The sequence below is a fragment of the Notamacropus eugenii genome, chromosome 1 (assembly GCF_028372415.1).
Source record: "Notamacropus eugenii isolate mMacEug1 chromosome 1, mMacEug1.pri_v2, whole genome shotgun sequence".
In the NCBI taxonomy this organism is placed as follows: domain Eukaryota; kingdom Metazoa; phylum Chordata; class Mammalia; order Diprotodontia; family Macropodidae; genus Notamacropus; species Notamacropus eugenii.
Window position 1 is genome coordinate 62,968,005 of NC_092872.1, and position 25,196 is coordinate 62,993,200.

At 39.0% G+C, this 25,196-nt stretch overlaps 1 protein-coding gene across 3 annotated transcripts in view; it reads left to right on the forward strand.

Moving 5' to 3' along the window:
- TBC1D2 (TBC1 domain family member 2) overlaps positions 1–25,196 on the forward strand; it is a 72,859-nt gene that overhangs the window by 27,356 nt on the left and 20,307 nt on the right. For 2 of the 3 annotated variants that reach the window (XM_072604247.1, XM_072604230.1), the window contains exons 4-7: positions 1,565–1,698; positions 4,582–4,778; positions 15,686–16,072; positions 22,862–22,972. In XM_072604247.1, the coding sequence (XP_072460348.1) occupies positions 1,565–1,698; positions 4,582–4,778; positions 15,686–16,072; positions 22,862–22,972 (829 nt within the window). The remainder of the gene's footprint in view (positions 1–1,564; positions 1,699–4,581; positions 4,779–15,685; positions 16,073–22,861; positions 22,973–25,196) is intronic. The other variant, XM_072604237.1, reaches the window with a different exon arrangement.

The following is a 25,196-nucleotide window of genomic DNA, read 5'->3' on the forward strand; positions in this document are numbered from 1 at the left end:
ATGAACATGAGTGATGAAGTTCAAACCCAGTCTCACCTCGTTAAAAATCCATTGTTCACTGATTCATTAATGTAGCAATTGTTTTTATTATGAAAGTTGTTTAGCTGTTTCTCAATTAATCATAGATAGCAAAGTACAGAAAACAACTTTTTTAAAAGAGAGTTCAGATCTGTGGGTTCATCAATGTAGGGAAATCCTGGTGTGGAAAATCCACAGCTTGGCCTTTCATCCCTAACTTAGAGTATTAGTTTCCTTGGACATTAAGAGGGTAAGTGATTTGCCCATGCTCAGAGAACAAGTGTGCATCAGGTTTTTCCCCTTCCAGTCCATCCTCCACTCCGCTACCAAAGCTTTGTCAGACCATGTCAGCCCTTACTCAGTGAGTTCCAGTGACTCCATTATCTCCAGGATCAAATTTAAAGTTCTCTGTTTGACATTTAAAGCTTTTTTTCACTTTACAGTCATTATGCTTCACTTTAAATCTCCATTATGGCATTTTACTTTGCGTACACTTCGATCCATCTATACTGACCTCCTTTCGATGCCTTACATTAGCTGTGTCCCATGCCTGGAATGCTCTTACTCCTCACCTCCAACTCTTACATTCCTGCACTTTCTTTAGGACTCAACTCAAATGCCACCTTCTGTAGGGGGTGCCTTTCCCAATCCCCTAAGCTACTATAGCTTTGCCTTCTAATATTACCTTTCACCTTTTCTGTATGTATCCCAAGCATACCTATTTGTATACATGCTATCTTCCGCATTAGAATATAAGCTACTTGAGAGCAAAGGACTATTTTTGCCTTCTTTGCACCCCAGCACTTTGCTCAATACTTCACATACAGTAAGGGCTTAGTGTTTGTCCTTCATTCTTGAAAAAGACCATGACATTAAGATGATGACATGACTTGTAGTTGACTTTGATTTGAGTGAGGGAGGGCTGTGCAAGGTCACCAACCTCACTTTCTTCTCCTGAGCCATCTGGATTCGGTGGCTTGGTATTCATCAGGACGACTGAAAATGGCCCAGGATGCAATGTGAGACACTGGCCTTTTTAGGCTTAGGTCTTATCACAGTCTTACTTTGGGTGAGATACACCCGTTCAATGAATAGGCTTCTTTAAGTTACGCAAGAGATGACCCCTTTAATTAAAAAAAAAATCAAACTGGGAGGGGAAGACCCTCAGGGTTCCTGGGTAAAAGAGAAACAATTACTATTTAGGTGTTACATTTAGTTATGATGGTAGGGAAAAATCAACTTAGAGACAAAAGGCAGGAAGACAAAGAACCAGAATCCCAATTTCTGATAGGATTAAAAAACCTCCTACCCTTATCTCTACAGGGGCTCACTTTTAATTAGAAAGACAAATGCTTGTTGACTGACTAAATGTGGCTTTTTGTCTAGGCCTTTGGCCCTCCATAGGAAAAAAAGTGCCTTTTCATATTGATATTGCCTATTTTTTGAATATCTTCTCTTTATGTTGCATTGTTTGTTCCTATGCTCAAAGATCTTGGTTAAATTTGAGACTCATTTCACTTTCCTTTTGTTATTGTTTTGCTTTCAGAAACACAGTGCATAACATTTGTAGCAACAAGCAGTCCAGGGGAAATGGTCATGTTTCCCAAGGGGAAGAATCCCAGAAGTTTGGGGAGAATCAGAATGAGGAACAACACTTACAAGCAGACCCAGGACTCACTGGTACTCATCTTTATGGCTTTTTTTTATGTATCTGTTTCTTACCTATTTAGGTTACAAACAATAAAGCCACCTTTACCAGCCTTCTTTGGTAGTGGGTCCAAGAGAACCCACAATCAATCCATCAACAAGCAGTTATTCAGTCCTTACTGTATGCCAGCCATTGTACTAAGGGCAGGGCACACACAAAACATGAGCTGTTGTGCACTTTTAGATGAACCCAAGATTTGCTTTGTTTTTATTTGTTAAGAAACAGCTCAATTTTTTTCTGTCATAATCTCCCAGGTTACCTGTGACTCTGTCCAAAAGATCTCAATGTGGTTTATTATTGTTGTTATTATTACTTTAAATAGAATTTTGTCTTTTCCAATTACATGTAAAAAGTTTTTTTATGAGATTGAGTTCCACATTTTTCTCTCTTTCCTCCTCCCTCAATGCATTTTTAATGATCATCAAGGTTAATTAAATCCTTTATTTGGATATTATTAAGAAAAGACTAGTGTTCTTTTCAGGGGGAGGGTGACTTAAAATGAGATCTATTTGAAGATAGGGAGATGAATTGAATGATTTTTATATATCCTATTCAAGTTCAGGGATTTAATGACTTACTAGTTAGAATGTGGGTTACTGAAACCCTTCAATAGAGGTAAGAGGGTTTAATTTACTATATCTTATTCTATTTATTATGTATTTATTGTAAGGCTGAGTCTCCCTATTTCTCTGAGACTGTAAGTTCGGTGGCTACTCTTGGTCCCCAACTTGCTACTAACCTACTCTGTTTCTGCCTTGATCCTGTTCACCCCCTTTCCAGAGGATCGCCTTATTAGTGCCAGACTTAGTGTAAACACCTGATTGGCTTTAGTCATGCTGTAACGCAGAATTTGTAAGCACAAGCAAACATCCTAGCAACTGGGATATACAGCAGGTGTATAGCTTCAAATAAAGCTGATATTTCAGGACAGGGGTATGGGGTAAGGGTAAGATGGGACTGCAGAGGTTATTTAAAGTCCTAGACGTTACAGAAAAAACTTTGACATGTGGGTTCCATTGCCTGACATTATGGAGAAATCTTAATGCTTCCAGGATCTCAGTATGTTTTATAAGCATTGATTCATTTACCATCCTAATACCCAAGGGGAGTTTAGATTCATTTCTTTCTCAATGAGATCACTAGCTGCCTCTTAGATAATAGTTTATGTGTAAGCAGACGATGATTAGATAAATAACATTTATAATCTTTATTAAAGGGAAGTTACTAGATATTCATGTTACATCTCCAGCCTGATTTCATAACATCCTCACACACAGCTTTCCTACCCACTTGATCTGAAAGGAGAGTTCTTCAGAGTGCTTGGCACATAGTAGGATCTTGTTAAATACTTGTGGATTGATCACCTGATTAATTGTGTACTTTTCCAGTGCAAGATAGCAACAGCTGGGGTAGTGGTGGAACAGGAAGAATTCTTGCCAAAGTACACAAAAGAGGTAGACACGTGCTTGTCCATGTGGCCACAGAGCCTGGGTTTAGGACTATGATCTATTAATACTGTGAAAGGAAGAAAGATTTTCTAAGCAGCATGTGCCCAGAATATAACCTTCTAGCAGAGAAGGAAGATTTCTTGGGCAGTGCCTGTTTTGGGAGTAGCCTGGAGAATGAGCTTCCCTTTTAACAGAAAACGTTAAGCAAAACCAGCTGACAAAATGATCATGCTTGACAGTGAATGCAACATTCTTTTTTCCTATGGAGGGCCAAAGGCCTAGACAAAAAGCCACATTTAGTCTCTTAGTTGTCTAAGGAAAGGAGTGAGGTGGGAGAATACTTGTCCTCAGTTTCTTCTCCATGTCCAAGATTGGCCATGACAGTTTGCCCCACAAGGTTGTCTTGTATCTATTTTATATGTGTATTGTATGTATCTGTATATCTGTATGTTATCTCCTCTATTACCAAACAAGGGATAGAAACAGATCACAGAAGACAAAATAGACAGTTTTGATACATAAAATCAAAAACTTAAAATTTTTTTAGGTAATTTCGTAGTACCACAGGGATGAGAGGGACCTTAAAGATTGTTTAGTGTAGGCTATTTATGGAGCCCCACAGATAGGAAATGATTCGCCCCAGCCCCGAGATACTTTTTAGGTCACTATCATTGAGTATGGCAACTTCCTTTCACCTTAAACACTGATCAGTAAAGTACAGTAGCAGAGACAAAGCTTTGGTCTAATTTAAAGCATGGGTTGAAAAAGTATGGTTTTTCTTGTGTTCTTATGAATGTAGTTTAATCACACAGTAGTAGACATCAAAGGGCCTATCAAGACCACCCACTTGGCTCTCTGAGATTGCATTTAAAAATTTTTCAAATAGTTTTTTAAAACTGCAGAAATCCTGTTTGGCTTGTGAATTTTACATTTCTCATATTTTCCAGGCTTCCCCTCCCTTTTCTTCTCATTTCCAACTTCTTCCCTCTATATCATTAGATAATGAAACTCACATATTTCTAGAGCAAATATATATGTGGGTCCCTGAACAGACTCCTATGAACATAGGAGACTTTTTTTTTTTAAATAGAGAGGCAGAGACTTTTTTAGCCTTTTAGATTTACTGGCATTGTTTTTAGCCTTTGAAAATCAGGGCCTTTTTGTTGAATGTTCATTGAAGATTGAGAATATCTGGTTACAGTCTTCCACTCAACCTTTTATATATGAGAATTCTGTGATGAAGTCAGTTGTGAGACTTTTCACAAATGAAATCATTCCAGTTACTTCAGTCCTTCCTTCTTAGTGTCTGACATTTCAAATAATGTGTCACCTTTCCTTAGCTCCATAGTTTCTGTTTTGTAGTATTACCCTAATAATATTGCTAATTTCTAAATTTTCCCATTTCAGCAGGAATAGAAACAGAGGAATATTCAAGATCTACACAGAAGTTGAGTCTGACAGCAAATTTTATTCAGAAAGCCAAAAAGCAGAACAGTAACTTCCATATCTTTACTGAAGGCCTATGTGACAAACATGTTCAGGATAAAGTTGGGGCCCTTCAGCAACAGGTTCTGTCACTTACAGAGGATTTAAAGTCTCAGAAGGTGAGTCTTGGCTCCATAAATGTCTGTTGGCATGTTTGTAACCTTTTAACTTGGTCACCAACAAAGAAGTCCATGTCAACAATTTGGGAAGAACAGTCAGCCCTTTCCCTTATCTCTTTCTTTGCCTACAATTCTACCCATATCTGTACCTCTTGAACTCCTACCCAGCCTTTACAACCCAACTCCAAAGTGATCACCTCCATGGAGATGTCCCTTTGCTTCCCACTCAAGTCTGACTTTCCCTCACATAACTGTATTTTGTAACTGTCCAATGCACTTGTCTCTTGGAAGGTTATAATAGTGTCATGGTGTCTATGTTCTATCTCCTGGCCAAACTTGAAGTTACACAAGGGCAGTGAGCGTTTTATTCATGCTGAACATCTTCATCACCTAAGCACAAGGCTTTGAGTACTAGGGGCACTTAATAAATATTTATCCCATGAATGCATGAATGAATGAATGAATTCAACCAAATGGAGAAGAATATCATTCTAATATTATTTCAAAATCTGATTTCTAGAATATTTGAAAAAATATGTAATATGTTAATACTTTCAGGAATATGCAATTAATCAATCACCAAGTATTTATTAAGCACCAGCTATGCGCTAGGCACTGTGAGATATGCTGGGAATACAAATGCATTGAACTAAACAATCCCTATTCAAAAGGAGATTGCATTCTCATGGAGAATTTAACTAAAAGATGTTGTCTAGAAAAGGTCCTGTTCAGAAACTGCTTTGATAAGCAAAGCAACCTTGCATCCTTATAGAAGCCCCTGATGCAGCAATACCTGGGATATTACTTATAGCTCTGATCACCAACCTGCAGGAGAATCATAACAGAACTAGGAAAAAAGACAACTTAAAATGGTCAGTGGATCCTAGTAAGATTGCAATGTCTTCATTTGGAAAAAAAAAGGAAAGTAGAGTTGTAACTGAAGTGCATAAAATCACAAAGGAACAGGGACAGACTTCTTCATCGAATCTTGGAATTTGGGAACTAGAGGCAACCCCTTGGAAACTGAAGGAAGTAGTTTTAAGACAAAAAAATCAGTGAGAGGAGTCAGGAACTAATTTTTTTCTAATTTTCATAAAATTTATCTCTAGTAGTCCCATTTCTACATATTCTCATTACTGTGTGAATATGTAATGCTCATAGTTTCCACTGTATTTTATATATAAATATATGTATATATTTCCACAATACAGTTGACTACAGTTCGCTTCAGTTTCCTTCTTCCTCTGCCAGCACCTTCCCCTACAGCCTCCGTGCGGCCTGGAGGTTTTCACAGAATCTGACTGTGGAGCATTGCTCATCTTTACAAAGCTGCCCTTAACTAATTTTGTGTGTCTGAAGACACGCTTACATAAGTTTGCGTTTCACTACTTCTCATCTGCTATAGAGCCGGTGGCAGAGAGATGGAAACTGTTGTCTCCAAGGGAATGTACAGGCTGAAGATGAAAATAGTTTCACACACAGAGATTTTAGATAAATTAATGGTGATTGATTTGTAGCATGTTGTAAAAGGGAAATTATATCTCCAACAAGATTAAATACCAGATAGTCCATGGGGTCCAACTCAACTTAGTATTTCTTGTGTTGATATGTAAAAAGTATTTGTAATTAGTATATCATCCTTTTTATTGTAAATAAGTGCTCATAAAATGCTTGAAATGTTTTTCTCTTAACTAGGAAAGCATTTTCTCTAATATTTCATTTATGCTATTATTTTTCTTAAATCTTTTTTCATAGATTATTCAAAAATATACTTTAATGTTAGCCATGGCTATGTTGTCACAGACTCTGACAGTGATAGGGTCCCAAGCTTTACATGAGGTGCTGGCAGAGGAAGAGAGATCACTAATATAATAATGGAATCACCTGGTCTCTACATTCTGTCTAAAATGCCAAAAGAGATCTGTGATATGAACTGAGTATCAGCCCCGCATTCAGCAAGTACCATACACTATGGCAAGTGCTCAGAATAAAAAGACAAAAATGGGAATCTCTGCCTTTGAGGTTCTCACGTTTTCCTGGAGACTACACCCTATATACCAGCAAGTAAATGCAAGGTAACTGGAAGGAGAAAGGAATCATTAGCAACTGGGGAGGCCAGGAAAAGCTTCCTTTAGGAGGTGGCTGCCCCTCATGAACCTCATGGAGAGCAAGGATTCCAGGGACAGGGAATGGACAGCTAGATTGGATAAATGCCCTGAGGTAGGAGATGAAACACCAATAAGGAGAACAGCAAGTAGACCAGTTGGGCAGAACATTGTGCACAAGGGACAGTTGTATGAAATAAGACTGAAAAGATATGATATAAATCTCACCCCCTCTATATCTTTGTCTTTTGAAAAAGTACCATTTGTTATGTGACATGGCTCTCTGAGAGGGGAAGGGAAGGGATACTGGGGGAAACTGGTGATATAAAAAACAAATGACATCAATAAAAACTTACTTTTAAAAAAGTGCTATTTGGCAGGTGAGGAGCAAGATTGAAGGGAAGAAAGCTGGGGAATACATTTTTGGACATGTAGGTTTGAGGTACGACATCCTGTTGAGGTGGTCAAAAAGTAGATGGAAATAGAGAATTAGAGACCCAGATCTGGGGGTATCTTCATGGAGGCTAGAGACCAAATAAGTATTATACGCAAACCAAGTTACACTTCCCTGTGCCTAAAGACATTAAATAAACTGAGGAGAGAGAAAACTGAAAAGAAGACGCAGTGACTTTTAGGCTACCTGTGGCAGCCGACAGAATGCTGGATAGAGCACTAGGCATAGAGTCGGGAAAGACCTGAGTTCAGATTCTGCCTTAGACACGTACCTGTGAACTTGGGTAAGTCACAACCTCTGCCTCAGATTCCTTCTCTGTAAAATGTGTTTAATATTTGTCCTTACCTCCCAAGCATGTTGCAAGGATAAAATGATATATATATCAAGTACTGTGCAAACCTTTACACTGTTGCTGCTGTCGTCGTCATCATCATCATCATCATCATCATCATCATCATCATCTCGGAGCTCTTCTGTATTCCTTTCCCCTGACAGGGTAGAAGACAAAGTTAAGACCATCCTCGTAATTAGTGGTTAAATTAGGGTTTTTTGTTTTTGTTTTGTTTTATTTTCTAAGAAGGATAATATGCTTGTGACATGCAAGCTGGTTTGGGGAGGAGTTTGGAGTTTATGAAAATGGTAGCTCTTGCAGTAACCAGGTCAGAGGTAATAAAGACCTAAACATCCTTGCCTGGCCAAAATATATCCTGAATTCAGATCTGCCAGCTATTACTTAGTATTGAATTGGACTTGTCCCACAATCATTTCATGTAAGCAAAACTATCTGCTTCTCAAGATGAAGAAATTACTCTTCTTCTGTCATTTCAATCACAGCCAACTCTTCGTGACCCCATTTGGAATTTTCTTGGCAAAGATACTGGAATGGTTGCCATTTCCTTCTCCAGCTCATTTACAGATGAGGAAACTGAGGCAAGCTGAGTTAAGTGACTTGCCCAGGATCAAATAGATAGTATCTGTAATCAGATTTAAACTCAGGTCTTCCTGATTCCAGTCCCAGCATTCTATCCACTGTGCCACCTAGCTGCTCCTTAGAATTTACCTGTGCTTAAAGTAGACACTCATTGAACAAATGAATTCTTGTCATTTGACTAGTGTTTTTTATATCAAGAATCTGACGATACCTTGGCTACTGTAGACATTGTTAGTGGTAATGCTGATAAGGAACAGACTTGTCTGGAGTCCAATGGATGCAAGCAGTTGATATTTTTAATATGAATACTCAAATCACCAAGAGAATATAAATCATACCTGTCCCCGACTTCCATCTGTTTAGGCATATGGAAAGCTGTTGTAGTTCTGTTGGACATGTGTCAACTGAAGGAAACCATCCACATATGCTGCCTAGAGAAAAACATGAATTAGCATATGGTTCAGGATATGGATCATCCAGTAATGACGTAGTTCATTGGAGACTACATCTGTTTAGGAAATATAATGAGGTAGCCTCTCAGTCTTATTCTTACTTCCTCAGAACATTGGCATAGTACTTTCAAAGTCATGGTTCAGTTGCCTGCTATTCCCTACATAGACAACTGAAACTCAAGATTTCTGGGAATGTGTGTTACAGGAGTTCTTTATAGAGCATTCATATCAGGGTTTGTAAGTGAATTTGCCCTCAAGGTAGCATACTCTTCATGGACAGGCACTGGGTAGCCTAAATTCTATTACACAAATAATCCATGTTCCTTTTTCCTTTTAATTTTGCTCTCTCTGCTAAAATAACTTGAAAAGCTATCATTTCTATCATACATAAAGGTCTGCATATTTTCGTAATTTATGCATGGTATTTTAACAGTTGACTACCTTCTAGCGTAAGCATTTTTTCCCAATCCTTCCTGTAAATTAATTGACTTTGAATAAATTATTTGAAGTTAAAGGACTTTGGCACAAATCCTGCCCCATTTACCTGTGTGGCCTTCAGCAAGTGTCTTTACTTGTCTTGGGCTTCAGTTTTCTCATGTGTAAAATAAAGTGCAACTCAGATTAGGTGAACTCTGAGGCCCATACCTCTAAATCTGTGGTCCTTTAATCCAATAAAAATACTAGACAGTGCTTCTTTCTCAAGCTTTCTTCTCCCTAGGAAATGTATATTTTCCATATCTGTAATTTTTTTAAGATGAGAGCATTTATTTTCATTTTGAAACTCTAAACGGAAGCCCTCTAGGAGACATTCCTTCTTTCTTTTTCCTTTCTGAAAGCTCTTGTTGAGGGCTGAGATGTGTTCTAAATTAAACCAGAAAATAAGAAGCTGTTAAACTGTTACACATTCTTAGAATGCCCCAGCTGCGTAGGGCATTTTCCCAAGATTCCCTCTGCAGCATCAGATGTTACCTGCTTATTGTGTTTAGAGCAGGAATTCTGAAATAGTCTGCTTTCTGCCAGTTCTTACCAGCAGGCACACACAGATTTGCCTCTGTGGGGCTTCTCTGCACTCTGGTCATAGCTAAGGGACCAAATACCTCTTCTTAACGAGTTCCTTTTCCTGTCATATTCTGATTGCCGTACCATTTCAGGATCTGCTGGAATTTTAATCACTGTCAGCGTGCCAATGAAAAGAGTAACCCAGACAAACAAGTCCTTGCAAAGCATAATAACAGACATTCTTAACCTGATTTTTATTGAGTTCAGAAGATTGAGTGGTGGTGAATCTGCCGCCTAATCAGATTGCTTCAGTAACTAGAAAACTTCCCAGAATTTACACATTACCAAGCCATACGAGATGAGAAAACTGCCCCTCCCATTTCCTGAATAATAGGAATTGTATTTAAAGTAGGAAACTTGTAGTTTGCGTGTTGCGTAATTAACTCTGGTGGTAGGAAAAGGATATGATGCTCCTAACTCTTAGGCCCCTGTGCTCTTGCCACTAGTCTGTGCCATTTGAAAAACAATAACAATAATGATAAATAAATTTATTTTTGCAAGCCTAAGTTTGCAAAATGCTTTCCATGCATTATTTCATTTATACCTCACAACAACTGTGTGAGGTAGATGCTACAAATACTATTATCCCTGTTTTCACAGTGGAGAAGCTAAGGCCCAGAGAGGTTAATTGACCTGCCCATAGTGACACAGCTTCAGAGGTAGAATTTGAATTCCAGTTCCCACTGATTTATAGTCCAACATTCTGTCCTGTATTTCTCAGTGCCTTATACAATCAGGTAATATAGCTACACAGAACTCCAGTCCAAACTTGGCAATACTTAAGGTTCAATCAGCCTTAAACAGCTCTAAGAAAGGATATTTCTGCCAGTTTTTTTTTTCATTATAATACTTTACATTCCACGTAAAGTGCTCTGACACTGCACTGGTTGTCACTTGCTGCTGCTCCCAAGAAACCACAATCAGGATTACACAAGGCCTAGACTGTGATATTTCAAAAGACCAAAGAGATGGGTGTACAACCAAAAATAACTGATGTGTGAACCTGAGTATAATGATGGGGAGGTAGGGGACATTTCATGGTCTAGTGAGAGACTTATAGTCTTTTAAGGCTACAAGGTGATATAGTGCTAACATTTAAAAGGAAGGGAAGGAGCAAGTGTCCCTTCACACTCTTAGATGTCTTGAAAGGGTAATGAGGGAATTAAATAAGAAAAATGGAAAAAAACAAGGTTTGTTTTTTTTTTTCATTTCTCTTGGTTTTTAATGGGGAAGGGGAGGTGCAGATGATACCCAGAAACGGCACCATTGAAACATTTTTTAATTCCCAGAAGAAAGTAGAACAGAGTTAGGAAGGACACACAAATAAGGAGAACAGCTTGGAAAGTAATATATAGAACATAATACTTTTTTTTAAAGCAAACAGCATGAAATGGAAATTCACAGTATCATGTAGAATCTTATTCTTCTAGATATACGGAAATGCTCCTTTTTTTGGTGTTTAAATTCAAAATAAAAAAGTTTTTAAAATAAAATGAATGTGGTAATTTAAATTAAGTAGCTGGTTAGGTATTCTTCCAGTACTGTACAGTTTTAGGGACTTACAGACTTAGACCTAGAAAGAGTTTATCTGGAATATTCAGTGCTTTGGCTTCATGGTGGGGGCTGTGGAGAAGTTAATTCTAACAGGCTAGAAATACCACGTGATTAGGAAATAAAAGGAAGTAATCAGATAAATCTAAACTGACAGTTTTTAATTACCTTAATTAAGGATCGGTTAACCTTAAATTAAATAGGTTACAAAGATGTTTAATGACATGTATCCTACCTTCAACAGGCTTATACTCTAATTGGGAAAATAAGGATAGAGCCAAGTTAAAGACTAGACCTATGATTTCATGTATAAAGGGAACTGTCAGATTAGGAAACTCCCTGTACCAGCTAGTGCAGGTGGGAACCTTTTCTTCACTTTATTTTTACTCTGAGAGAGTTGCCTATAGCACCAAGAGATTAAGTGATTTTCTCAGGGCAGTAAAGTTGATATGTGTCAGAGGTAGCCACTGGAATTCATTTCTGCCAGGGTCTGAAGTGAGCTCTCTGTCCACTATACCACTGAGATACACAGCAAAAACAATTAATAATACAAGGTAGCTTATGCAGAATGCCAAATAAATGGTACAGAAAATTCATGCTTTAGAAATTCAGAAGAGGGGAGACAGAGTCAAGATGGTGGAGTAAAAGCATGGACTTTCTAGAGCACTTTCGCCAAGCCCAGCCAAATATCTGTAAAAAATGGTTCTAAACACATTCTGGTGCTATACAACCCACAGAGTGATGGAGTGAAGCAAATTTCAAGCCCAAGACAACCTGGAAAGTCGCCGGGAAGTATATATTGCGCCATGCGGGGAGCAGAGCACAGTCCAGTGTGGGCCACGAGTGCACAAAGGGGACCTCAGCAGATCTTGGGGAGACTGAATCTCTCACGCCTGTGGTGGTTTCCAGACTTCATGACCCCAAAACAGTGAGGATAAATTGGAAGGTCTATGGGAAAAGCCTGTGGAACCAGTGCAGAAGAGTGTAGTGGTCTGGCCTCAGCCCCAGAACAGCTGATGAGGGAGGGGGCTGAGGAACCCGAGGCAGCCACAGGAACAGCAGGGGCAGCTGCAACCACTGTTTCTGGAGCTCTAGGCCCACAGATTGGGGGGGAATTGAGCAGCTGACAGTACACCCCCCCCCCCCTTGGAAGCAGAGAATTACCTTGACAAAGAGCTCAAAAGTCAAGTAAAGGTTTGGGGAAATGAGCAAAAACCAGAAAAAGAATCAGACTATAAAATCTTACTTAGGGGACAAGGAAGACCAAAGCATGTAAACAGAAGAAAACAAAGTCAAAGCTCCTCCAAGAAAAATTAAGAGAAGTAGAGCAAAAATTGGGAAGAGAAATGAGTGATGCAAGAAAATCATGAAAAATGAGTCAATTGCTTGCTAAAGGAGACCCAAAAAAATGCTGAAGAAAATAACACTTTAAAAAATAGACTAACCCAAATGGCAAAAGAAATCTGAAAAGCCAACAAGGACAAAAATGACCTAAAAAGCAGAATTGGCCAGATGAAAAAGGAGATCCAAAAGCTCACTGAAGAAAATAATTCCTTAAAGATTAGAATGGACTAGATGGAAGCTAGTGACTTTACAAAAAAATCAAGAAATTATAAACAAAACCAAAGGAATGAAGAAATAGCAGATAATGTGAAATATCTCATTGGAAAAACAACTGACCTAGAAAATAGATCCAGGAGAGACCATTTAAAAATTATGGGACTACGTGAAAGCCATGATCAAAAAAAGAGCCTGGACATCATCTTTCATGAAATTATCAAGGAAAACTGCCCTGAGATTCTAGAACCAGGGGGCAAAACAAATATTGAAAGAATCCACCAATCACCTCCTGAAAGAGATCCTAAAATTAAAACTCCTAGAAATAGTGTTGCCAAATTCCAGAGTTCCCAGGTCAAGGAGAAAATATTGCAAGCAGCCAGAAAGAAACAATTCAAGTATTGTGGAAATACAATCAGGATAACAAAAGATCTAGCAGCTGCTACATTAAGGGATTGCAGGACTTGGAATATGATATTCCAGAAGTCAGAGGAGATAGGATTAAAACCAAGAATCACCTACCCAGCAAAATTGAGTATAATACTTCAGGGGAAAAAAAATGGCTATTCAATAAAGTAGAGGACTTTCAAGTATTCATGATGAGAAGACCAGAGCTGAATAGAAAATCTGACTTTCCAACACAAGAATCAAGAGAAGCATGAAAAGGTAAACAGGAAAGAGAAATCATAAGGAATTTACTGAAGTTGAATTGTTTACATTCCTACATGGAAAGATAATATTTGTAACTCTTAAGACTTTTCTCAGTATTTGGGTAGTTGGAGGTATTATGCATACATATATAGATAGAGGGCACAAAGTGAGTTGAATAGGAAGGGATGATAATTAAAAAAATAAAATTAAGGGGTGAGAGGAATATATTGGGAGGAGAAAGGGAGAAATGGAATGGGGCAAATTATCTCATAAAAGAGGCAAGAGAAAACTTTCAGTGAAGGAGAAAAGGGAGGAGGTGAGCTTAATTTCATCCCATTTGGCTTAAGGAAGGAATGACATGCACACTCAATTTGGTATGAAAATCTGTCTTACACTACCAGAAAGTAGGGGAGAAGGGGATAAGTGGAGTGGGGGAATGATAGAAGGGAGGGCAAATGAGAGGAGGGGGTAATTAGAAGTAAACACTTTTGGGGAGGGACAAGGTCAGAAGAGAATAGAATCAGTTGGGGCAGGATAGGATGAAGGGAAATATAGTTAATCTTTCACAACATGACTGTTACAAAAATCTTTTGCATAACTACACATGTATAACCTATATTGAATTGCTTGCCTTCTCAGTGAGGATAGGTTGGGAGGGAAGTTGGAACTCAAGAGTTTTAAAAATAAATGTTAAAAATTGTTTTACATGCAACTGGGAAATAAGAAATACAGGTAATGGGGTATAGAAATCTATCATGTCCTCCAAGAAAATAGAGGGGATGGGGATAAGGGAAGGGAGGAATGTGATAGAAGAGAGGGCAGATTGGAAGAAGGGGTAATTAGAATGCATGTTGTCTTAGGGTGGAGGAGGGGAGAGATGGGGAGAAAATTTGGAACTCAAAATCTTGTGAAAATGAATGTTGAATACTAAAAATAAATAAATTTTAAAAAAATAAATTCAGAAGAGGTTAATATTACTATGGGATGGAGTACTAAGGGGGCCTTCATGAAGGAGGTAAGTCTTAATCCAGACCCTAAAATTAAATGGGTTTTAGAAAGGATGATGGAAGGCATTCCAAGCAATGGAAACATGAGAAGAAGCATGTGTTTTTAACGTCTGGGAGAGGGAAGTGGCACAGATAATTCTCCTGAACTGTTCTTTGGTGTTCATTAAGACCCTCAATAATCTGGTACTCTTTTTATGCAAATATATATATGTACATATACATATGTGTGTGTACGTGTTTACAGCCAGTCAATAATAGTGTATCTAACTTCCCTGTCATTTCATCATTGTTAGTTATGGCACTTTCACTAACAAGCTATGAAGTCCTGAGTGAGCCACATAGTTTTTTATGGACTCAGTTTCTTCATTTGTAACTGATTTCTGAATTCCTATCTAGCTCTGAAATCCTGTGACTGTAACTCACAGTCATCTAGCTCATTTCTCTGACTACAGAGAAGTTTTCAAACTAGCTGCAACTAATAACAGTGAAATAGGAGAAATATTTATTGTTCAGAAAGTACTAGCAAGGAGATGGAGAGAAAATGGAACTTTAGCAGGAAAACTGTCTTCTCCGTTACACTGTGAGCTCCTTGAGAACAGAGACTGTTTTGTTTTTCTTTCTGTGTATACTCAACGTGACGCAGTGCTTCACACATAGTAATAGTGTAATAAATGCTTGTGGCCTTCTTTTAAAAGCATATTAACTGGCTGGATTTCTCTATTTTTATTTTAATACAATAATTTTAATTTTCTATTTTTTATTTTCAATTTAACTAGTGAGATTCCTCATGAGATGACTAACCATTTCCTGATTGAAATTAGCCATTTTATAAATGGACTTGAGCACTGGAAAAATAAGGACTTAGTTGCTAGAATCAGGGAACAGGGTGGAAATTGGATTATAAGACAGGGGCCTGGTTGCTATATGAGGTTCAGGTTCTGAGCAGAGCCTGGATTGAGGCTGACTAGATCCTGATCTCCTGAATGACTGGTTTCTAACTCCTTATGTTTCCTGTGCAGCTCCAATTTTGTTTTGATGCCCCCTACCATGTCTGGATTGTGTGTGTATGTGATTATAGTGGGAGGGGACTGACAAGAGAAGTTTGATTTGTTTTGTTTTTTATTTCTTTTTACCACTCAGGAACTTGTCAAGATTCTCCATAAAGCTCTTGAAGCAGCTCAGCAGGAGAAGCGGGCATGTAGCACGTACCTCACAGCCGCTGAAGATAAAGACCGTCTAGAGCTAGTTCGGCACAAGGTGAGACAAATTGCTGAGCTCACAAAGCATGTGGAGAGCCTCCAACAAGACAAGAAGGCCCTTGAGGATACCCTGGGCCTGAGGGAGGAGCACATTAAGGAACTACAACAGCATGTGCAGCTGTTAATGGACAAGAACCACGCTAAGCAGCAGGTTATCTTGAAGCTCACAGAGAAAGTGACCAAGGATTTCATGGACCCACCAAAGGCAGCAGATGGCCTTGACTCTGGGACCTTTCTGAATCCTCATGAAAAAGTTGAGCATTTGAAGGTATGTAAAACTGTCTTACAACCCAAATACAACAGTCCCCAGCAGTTACTGTCATATTCCATTTACTCCATTAGTATTTTTGCTGGCCACAGACGCAGTATGACTCCTGGATATTCTTGGGTTATAAATTAAATACAATTAAAGCCTTAGTAAAGTCTCAACTATTCACCTCTCTTGGAGAGTGAGTTATTTTCAATAGCTGAGTTTTTCAAGTAGTCAAGGACTTTTTCTTTGAATGGTAAAACTTCTATTAGCTTTTAAAAAAATATTTCTAAAATATACCACATATTTCCTGCTTTCTTGGACCATACTTGGAACTTTTGAAAAAGAATACACTGCACAGAATTTTTTTTCTTAATAACGTAGTGACTATTATGAATCTCAGTTATTATACTATGTGATAAAGATTATTTGAGTGGTTAACCCAAAGGTCCTAGGGCAGTTTTAAATCCTGTATGATGAATGTTGTACCAGTCCACCAAACTCTATTGATTGGAAATGTTCATGTCACTTTGATGTACTTTGGAGCTCACTGTTTACCCTTGGATGGACAGAGTTTGAGAGAAAGAAATTTAATATGAAGGGAAGTTTGTTAATCATAGAAATGGATCCCAGAAGACGAAATAATAAAGGTGGACAGAGTAGCATAGAAGGGGAAGGACAGAGATGGATCGGGATGAGAATGCAGGAGGTGATAGCAGGCAAAAGGAATTTTTACCTAAGAGAATGGTGACAGAATCACATGGAAAAGGGTAGCAGAGTATCATTTGACCAGAGGTCCCACTCTTAAAGGTCCTGGGATGCTAGAGAGCAGCATCATTCTTTCAAACATCAAGCAAGGAGGAAAATTAGATTATGCCTCTGAATTGGTAAGTAGTGGGTAATTGGTCATATAGGGACCTGACTAAACCCAGCATCAGTTCCTCAAGCACTGCAACAACACCCTCCCATTGTATGAACAAGAGCCAAGAAAGAACTTTATACCTCATGACTTCAGTGATGAAGAGTCCAGAGAGTAGGTGCTAAGGTAAGAGACTTGGTGTGAGAGGGTGGATATCTGCTTGGATGCTTGCTGGTAATGGAGGGTGTTGTTGCAGTGACTGAGGTCAAGAACAGGTATAGCCTCCACCCATGGCAATATATTTCCTGAGGAAGAGGCCTTCATACTAATTCCTGAGCACCCACTCACTGAGCAAGCAATGACAGAAAAACAGTAGCACTGGGAGAAGAACAGTGAGGTATGGTGGAAGATGAACTGATTTTGGAGTTCCAATTCTAGCTCTGGAACGTGTTTCAGAACCATATGGGGGCAGGGAAAGCTATTCACAACACACTCTAAGCTTAATCTTCATTCTTACCATTTTTTCTATGACTCTCAAGTTTAGGCAGTTAAACAAACAATAAATCAAGCCCTGACTTGTAGCATTGGTTTATTTCCTAGTTGTAAATACTTACACTGAAATTAACAGTTGGCTCTCACAAGCTGATCCAAGCTAGTTCTAGCATACCCCTTCCCAGATGACTTTGGTCAAATCATATCACCTTTCTAGCCCTCATTTTCAGAGTCAAAACTGAGTTCAAAACCCACCTCTGACATGGTGTGACCTTGGACAAGTCACTCTACCTCCTTGGGTCTTAGGGAATAAGGAAATCTATAAAATAAGAAAGTTGGACTAGATGAACTCAGAGCTCTAATCCTGGTAGCTCTACTTTGTCTTCTCAAACAAAGACCACTTACTGGGCTTCTTTTGTGGAGGGGATTCTTGGTCAAGTGTGGGATTGGATTATTATCCCTTCCCCCTCTGAGATTTCTATTAGCCGTGATCCCTGGTTCCCTGTGGCCATGTTCAGTTACCATTGTACATGATTATCAGCATGCATGACCTCCAGTGCTGATCTCTTCCCTCTTGTTTTTCTTCTTTCTTATCTCTTCTGTTTCCTGTCACTTCTGTGCTTCTCAGCTCTCATGTAAGAAGCCTGGCTTTTTATAGACATCAGCAGCCAATCAGAATACTCCTTTCCTTCTGCTCAGAAAACCAACCAATCACAAGAGCATCAGGTATAATAAGGATCTTCAAGTCTCTATTAAGGGTTCTCTAGAGTTGCCTCTTAGCTTCTTGATGGTTTTTTTTTCTTTTTGGTGGAGGGTTGTTGGGGGAAAGAGGGGAGGCTATTATAGATGGCTGAGGATTCCAAGGATGCTGATCCCTGATTATTCAAATTTTTACTGTATGAACAGGCAACCCATTACTCTGAATAAAACAATGCCTACAAACAAGACCCCACAGCTGCTATTGGGCAAATTCAAGTGAGAAAATATGAAGCTTTGAAAGACTCAGGAATCTCAGAAAGGGAGAAAGGAAAGATGCAGTGGAAGCAACATGAGGATGGGGTGGAGGAGGGAAAGACATGAAGCTGATCCCAGGAGAAGACTTCCACAAAGGGCCAGCCCAAACACAGAGTAGACCTTTAGTTTAAAAGTTTCCTCCAACAGCAAGTTAGGGTTTAAAGTTAGGATTAGAAATTTTTTCATTTTTCAGACTTATTGTATCAAGTAGCCATGAGAGGTCCCAGATGCCTGAATTTACTTAAGTGTGCACCTCTGTGCTCTGTGATTAAGGTCCCCTCGTTAAGCAAAATCTTCTCTTCCTTTGGCTGTTGGAGTTGACATTTTAAAAGTAGCCAGCTCTAGCTCTGCCTCAGGGATCTGTGGGAAATAATTGAGGGAAATGGGCTTTGTGTAGAATCTAAAACATTTCCCCCCATTCATTCATCCACTAAAAAAACATTTGTTAATCACTTAATATGTGCAGCATTTTGTGCATATTGTTCAGCTCTACAGTATGCACAGATAAGATTCTTCTGATTCCCTCTGCCCTCTGGGGCCTTTAGGGAGCTTTTTCTGCTTCCTAAGGTCTCTGTCTTGCCTTGAGATTCCCACTGCAGTGAAGAATACAAACGGTAGGCCGAAAGAGCCAAAGTGCAAGTCTTGCCCCATCCCGTCACCTCATGTTGTCGGTGCCCCACAATTGTATTTCTACTCCTCGAGGTTGTGTGATCTGTTAGAAAAAAAAATTGCTGTTTATGCTGGATATAACAAAGGCAGCTATGCAAACTGTTTCTGGATCATGAGTCACTAACCCCATGACACTTCAAGTCATGGTGGTAGTAATGATTTATTATTTTGTCTTGAATTGGTGATGTAGGGTCAAAGTTCCCACACAAATATTGACCAAGCTTAAGGCTTAGCCTATAAAAATCTGACATAAAGCAATGTACTTCTATAATAAGTGTAATCTATTCTGGTTTGGGGCTTCAAGCAAATCTGATAGTATTGGGACCAAGTTTGAGCAGATATCAACATTTGGAGAGCTCACTGGTTTTTTAGCCATCTCTGGTTCATAAACTCTTTGAAAGTATTCTCATCAGATAATTTGAAGTGAAACCTTTTTCCTTTAGAGAAACTTGTAGTGGAACCTTTCCAACTACATAGGTTTTCAGTACATTGCTGAAAGTGACTTAAAATAGATTTTGGGTTCAAAATAATAGAAGTAAAACCTAAAATATATTATAGTGTAAAAAAAAATTCCCCAAACCTTTAAACACCTGAAAGTTAAAATCTCATCTCTATTTCATCAGATCCCATTACCTGTTTTCTTACATTCTTTTCTGAGCAGGTATGTAAGAGCAAAGGCCAGTACCTGTAGCATTCTGTTCCAGTAAGCTGTGATTTTATTTTAAGAGTAGGCTAAATTCTCCCTTTCAGAAGCAGTAGGAAATACGAGAGCAACTGTTCCCACTATTTTCAAAAATCTTCTGGCATGGTTCTTCTCTTACTGTTTGGAGACTTTCTCTTTAACAGTGGCTGATAACCAAATGTCCCTGCTTCTGAGATACTCTGTAAGGCAGAGACATCCTTACAGGAAGGTAAAGACCACTTGTGATCTGATTTCAGGCATACTGAGAAAACCTTCCAAAAAAAAAAAAACTTTGCCACCTACTGATTCATGCCTGAAATTTCATTGCTAGAACTGCATTTTTTTTTTTTTACATTAAGCCTTTGATCTGTGTTGAATGCACATACATTTGGGAGGCCATGACGTTTGTCATCACTTTTAAGTTTGGGTTTTATAAGCCTAGCTTTATAAAGGCTCTTCTTTTCTTAGACACTGTACCTACATTTAAGACAGGTAGCAGCCTCTAGGTAAATAAGAGAAAGGACATTTAAGGGAATTACCCAGAGACCTGCCTTTGGCCTTGAGCTGTTGAGATTGCATGCTTAGACAAAAAGCTGGCAGAGAGAGCTAACATGTTGAATGGTAATCAGGCTCCAAAGGGATCTCAACAGCCTAGAATTTTGGATTAAACCTAATAACAGGGACAAATATACAGTCCTGCATTTGGGTTTAAAAAATCATTGCCTAATGATTTTTGCCTATAGATTGGCAAAGGAGTGACTTAATAATCTGGGATTTTTAGTGGATTGCAAACTCAGTCTGAATCAGCAGTAAAAATTGACAAGAGATAATATAATCTTTGGCTGCATTAACAGAATGGCATTCTTTTGGGGGGAGTGCTATATACTTCCTATACTCTGTCCTGGTCAGAGCATATCTGGACTATTGCATTCAGTTTGGGGAGATACATTTAAGTAATGACATGGACAAACTAGGGAGGGTATTTAAAGATGGATGACCAGAATGGTGAAGGAGGTAAAGACATTAATAAATCAGTCAACAAGTTTTTATCAAAGACCTACTTTGTGGCAAGCATTGTGCACCAGGAATGTAAGTACAAAGAATGAAACAAGCCCTACTCACAAAGAGGTTACATTTTAATAGGGAAGGGAAGCACATAGAAGATAAACACAAAGTGAATAAATACAAGATGTACAAGGTATTTGGGGAGGGAGGGCACGGGCAGTTGGGAGGATCAGGAAAGGTTTCATGTAGAAGGATGGTGCTTGAGCTTTGAAGAGACATAAGGGGTGTGTTGTGTGTGTGTGTACATATGTATGTGTGCATGTATGTAGGAAGCCTTCAAGCATTTGAATAGCATGTAGAAGAGAGATCTGAATTTGTTTGTGTAGCTTTTGGTTTGATGTTTGGTAAAACTTCCCACCCAAAAGAGGGGTGGACCAACTCAAGGGAGAATGAATTCCCTGACACTCCAGTTCTTTTGTTGTAATTTTAATTTTTTTTTTATTTTTGACAAACATCAAGTAAAATGAGCCTTTCCAGATTCAAAGTAGAACAGAAAAAGAGGGGTTTTTTTTACAACCCTATCATTAGCTCCCCTCTCTTTCTCCCACCCAGTTGGAAAAACAAAAGTTTTGTTACAAATAGGCAGAGTTAAGCAAAACAAATGACCACATTGGTTATGTCCAAAACGATAAAATATGTCTCATCCTGCACGTGTAGTCCATCCTCTCTCTTTCAAGAGGTGGGTAACTTGCTTCGTCATCAGCCCTCTAGAATCGTGGTTGCTTATTGCATTGATCAGAATTTATTCTGTCAGTTGTTTGTCTTTTGCTGTTATTGTACTTCTTGTTTTCCTGGTTCTGTTCACTTCGTTCTGCATCAGTTCATAAGCCTTTCCAGGTTTCCCTGAACCCATCCCTTTCCTATTTCTTACATCACAGTACTACCTCATTGTTTTCATGTACCATAATTTGTTCAGCCATGCCCTGTGACGGGCACTCCCTTCATTTCTAGTTCTTTTCCGCAGCAAACAGAACTGCTATTAATGGATTTGGTACATATGAATCATTTCCTTCTTCCTTTAATCTCTTTGCAGTATGGACACAGCACTGATGTCTCTGGGTCAAAGGATATGCACAGTTTATTAACTTTGTTACAGTCTTACACATCTGTTAGCAGAGGTTAAGTGATCACTGTCAGAGATGTAGAAGAGATTCAGTTTTGTGATCTTTTCAGTTCAGCTGACTAGGCTTTGCTCAGATGTGGGAAACTGAGGTGCAGCAGAAATAATAGCACACAGTGTGGTAAATGGGCAGGTTTTTTCTATTAAAACATAGCCAGAGGGAATCGTTACTTCAAAGTATCTACCAAAACTAAATGCAATAGTCCAGAAACACTCTGACCAGGGCAGAGTATAGGAAGACTATCACCTCCTTTCTTTTGGGCAACATTCTGTTAATGCAGCTGAAGCTCATATTATCTCTTGGGGTTGCCAATTTGTACTTCTGATTCATACTGACTTTGCAGTCCACTAAAATATTGTCAGTCAGTCAGCTAGCATTTGTTAAGTGCCTACCATGTAGCTCTGGGAACATAAAAAAAAGAACTTTAGTCTAATGGGAGAAGTACTAGAAAGAACCTTGTATTTAGGCCAGAGAACCTGAATTCAAATCCCGGTTTTGTTGCTGCATAGGATGTGATTTTGGGAAATAATTTAATCTCTCTAGGCTTCAGTGCTTTTTCTGCAGAATTAAGGGATTAAATTAGATGCTCTCTATAATCCCTTCTAATCTGTAGTTTTATGAGTAAGTTATTCCACACTTTAAAACAATATTTATAAGGGGAAAAAAACTTCAACTTGTAACAGGAGACAGGAAAAAGTCCAGAAACTGGGATGGTGAAAATATTTTGGACTGGGCATTAAAAGTAGTGTTAGTGAGCTTAGTTACTACTGAACTAAAGAGTGAGGAGTTTGTTAAAAAGGTGACAATTCTTTAAAAAGTTGGGATATGGTATCAGAGTTTGACTATCTTTATAGTTGTTAAATATTTACAGTTTCATTAAATAGCCAAAACACCTTTCCTTCCAGGATGACATAGAAGCCTACAGGATCCAGAACCGGTTTCTGAACTCAGAAATCTATCAGGTTACAAAGATCTGGAGAAATGCTGCTGAGAAGGAGAAAGTCCTTTTGATGAAGGTAACAGTAACATGGTCCTCCAGGCACCTCTCGATTATCCTGTCACTCTAAGAGCCTCTCCCTGTTCTTCAGCTGTTGCTGCAGTTGATCCTTCTCCCTCAGTAATACCCTCTCCTTGCCCTTGCTTTCCAGACCGCCTTGCAGAGTGTGCATGCATTCTCTGTTCCATCACCACAGCTTTCTCTCTGTTTCCTAAAAATTACTCACTGCAAAATTCTCACCTTAAAGGGCATTGTATAGAGGCGGAGCCAACAAAGGAGACTGAGAAGAAGCAGTCAGACTGGTAGGAGGAGAGCCAGGAAAGAACCAGAGAACAGAAACTGAGAAAGGAGAAACTGTTGAGGAAAAAGACGTTCAGCAGTGTCCAAGGCCAGAGAGATCTCAATGTGGGAATCTTTTTGCTGAATGCATGTATCAAGGGCTTTATTTGTTATTTCTACTGTTGTTTTGCTTAGGAGGGGGAATGGAAAGGACAGATTGAGTTTTTTATAACTTAAAGAAAACCAAGAGGTTAGATACCATAAATTTGTAGTTTATATAGTCAGCATAATGGTGTGACTTTCTTCAGTTCCATTCAGCTGTGTGGCAGTAGATTTGATCAAGACCCAAATTAGGGGTAAATCAGAGCTAGAATGTTGCAAGAGATGAGTAACTGTGGGGCAAAGGACTGAAGAGAAAAGTGTAGATGAACTCATTAATTGTGGAGTCAAGGTTGGCCAAGAAGGAAAGCAAAGTCAAAGCAGTGGCAGTGGTAAGAATGTCCTGAGGGACAGAGGGACAAGACGCTGTAGTGAGGGGAAAACAGATTTGGGAGGATTGAAGTGTAGGAAAAGATTTAATAATAGGAGTTTAAGGTCCAATGGAGGAATGTCAGAGCTTTGTTTTATGTTGTTTTTTATTAAGGAACTGGAACACTTATGGGTAATGATGAAATCGAGGCTGTGACTATCCCCACGTGGCATTGAAATGGAGTGGAGAAGTCATGGGATTTTAAGGAAATTGAGGAACTAAGAGATGAGGGTGCTTGGAGAAGCATCAGCATGAATGTCAGTCCTCTAGTTGAGGGCAGGCCTTAAGGCAGAGAGGAAAAAGTGAGCCAGGGGCTAAACTCCTTAAGAAAGGAGGGAGAATCACATGGTGCCAATACACAGAAGCTGCCATAATCTATATAAAATGAGGAGAAAACAGTTGGAATGGATTTTTACTGATATCTTTTGTTTCTACATCATCTAGCTGTACATTTTAATAACATTTTAAATTAAAATTTTAATTGTCTCAACTCTATCTTCTCAACACAACTTCAGTGACAATAGACAAAGGCAGAAAGGCCGAGTCCAGAACCTCAACTGCAGAGGATTCCCTGTTGCCTCCAGAATCAAATACAAAATCTACAGTCTGGCTTTTCAAGTCCTTCCTAATCTGACCCCTGCTCCCTTCACAGTTTTCCTCCACCTTCTTCTCCCTCTGTATACCACATTCCAGTGACTCAGGCCTCCTTGCTGCTCCATTCACATGGTACTCCCTCCAACTGCAGCAATTTTCCCCAGCTTTCCCCAATGCTTGCAATTCTGTTCCTCCTCATCTCTCCCCGGTGGCTTCCCTGGCTTCCTTGAAGACTCAGCTCAGATGCCGCCTTCTGCTCCAAGCCTTTCCCAGGCTGACTGGATGGTCCCCTCTGTGACTGTCTCCAGCTTATACTACAGACACACTTTGTGCTATCTGGCTCCTTTGTACGTTGTTTCCCCCATTAGATAGATTGTGAGGTCCTTCAAGTCAGGAACCTCTTTTTCTTTCTTTTTATAAGCTCTTAACAATGCTTGTTGATTTAACTTGAGTGAAGATAATCAAGATGTAACAATATTTAGATATTAGTATTATGGCTAGGGAAGTTGTCATCCAAATCAGTGATTTTAAGGAAATTGATTTTTTCATGAATTAGAAATTTAAAGAGTTCATTAGCCTCCGTCTAACAGATCCAAAGAAAGCTATAAGTATAGTTGATGAGAGATTGTCAGCTGATTAGTTTAGAACACTGGTGAGGAACCTGCAGCCATAAGGCCATAAATTTGGGTTCAGGAGAAAGGCTGCACTTAAGGACCTAGAAGGTCACATGTGGCCCCACCCTGGTTTAGAGAATTGGTAACATGTAGGCTACTATCAGAGCACATTTTAACACTGTACTGGAGTGATGAGTTAAGAAGAAAACTGCTTGAGGTTTGCCATT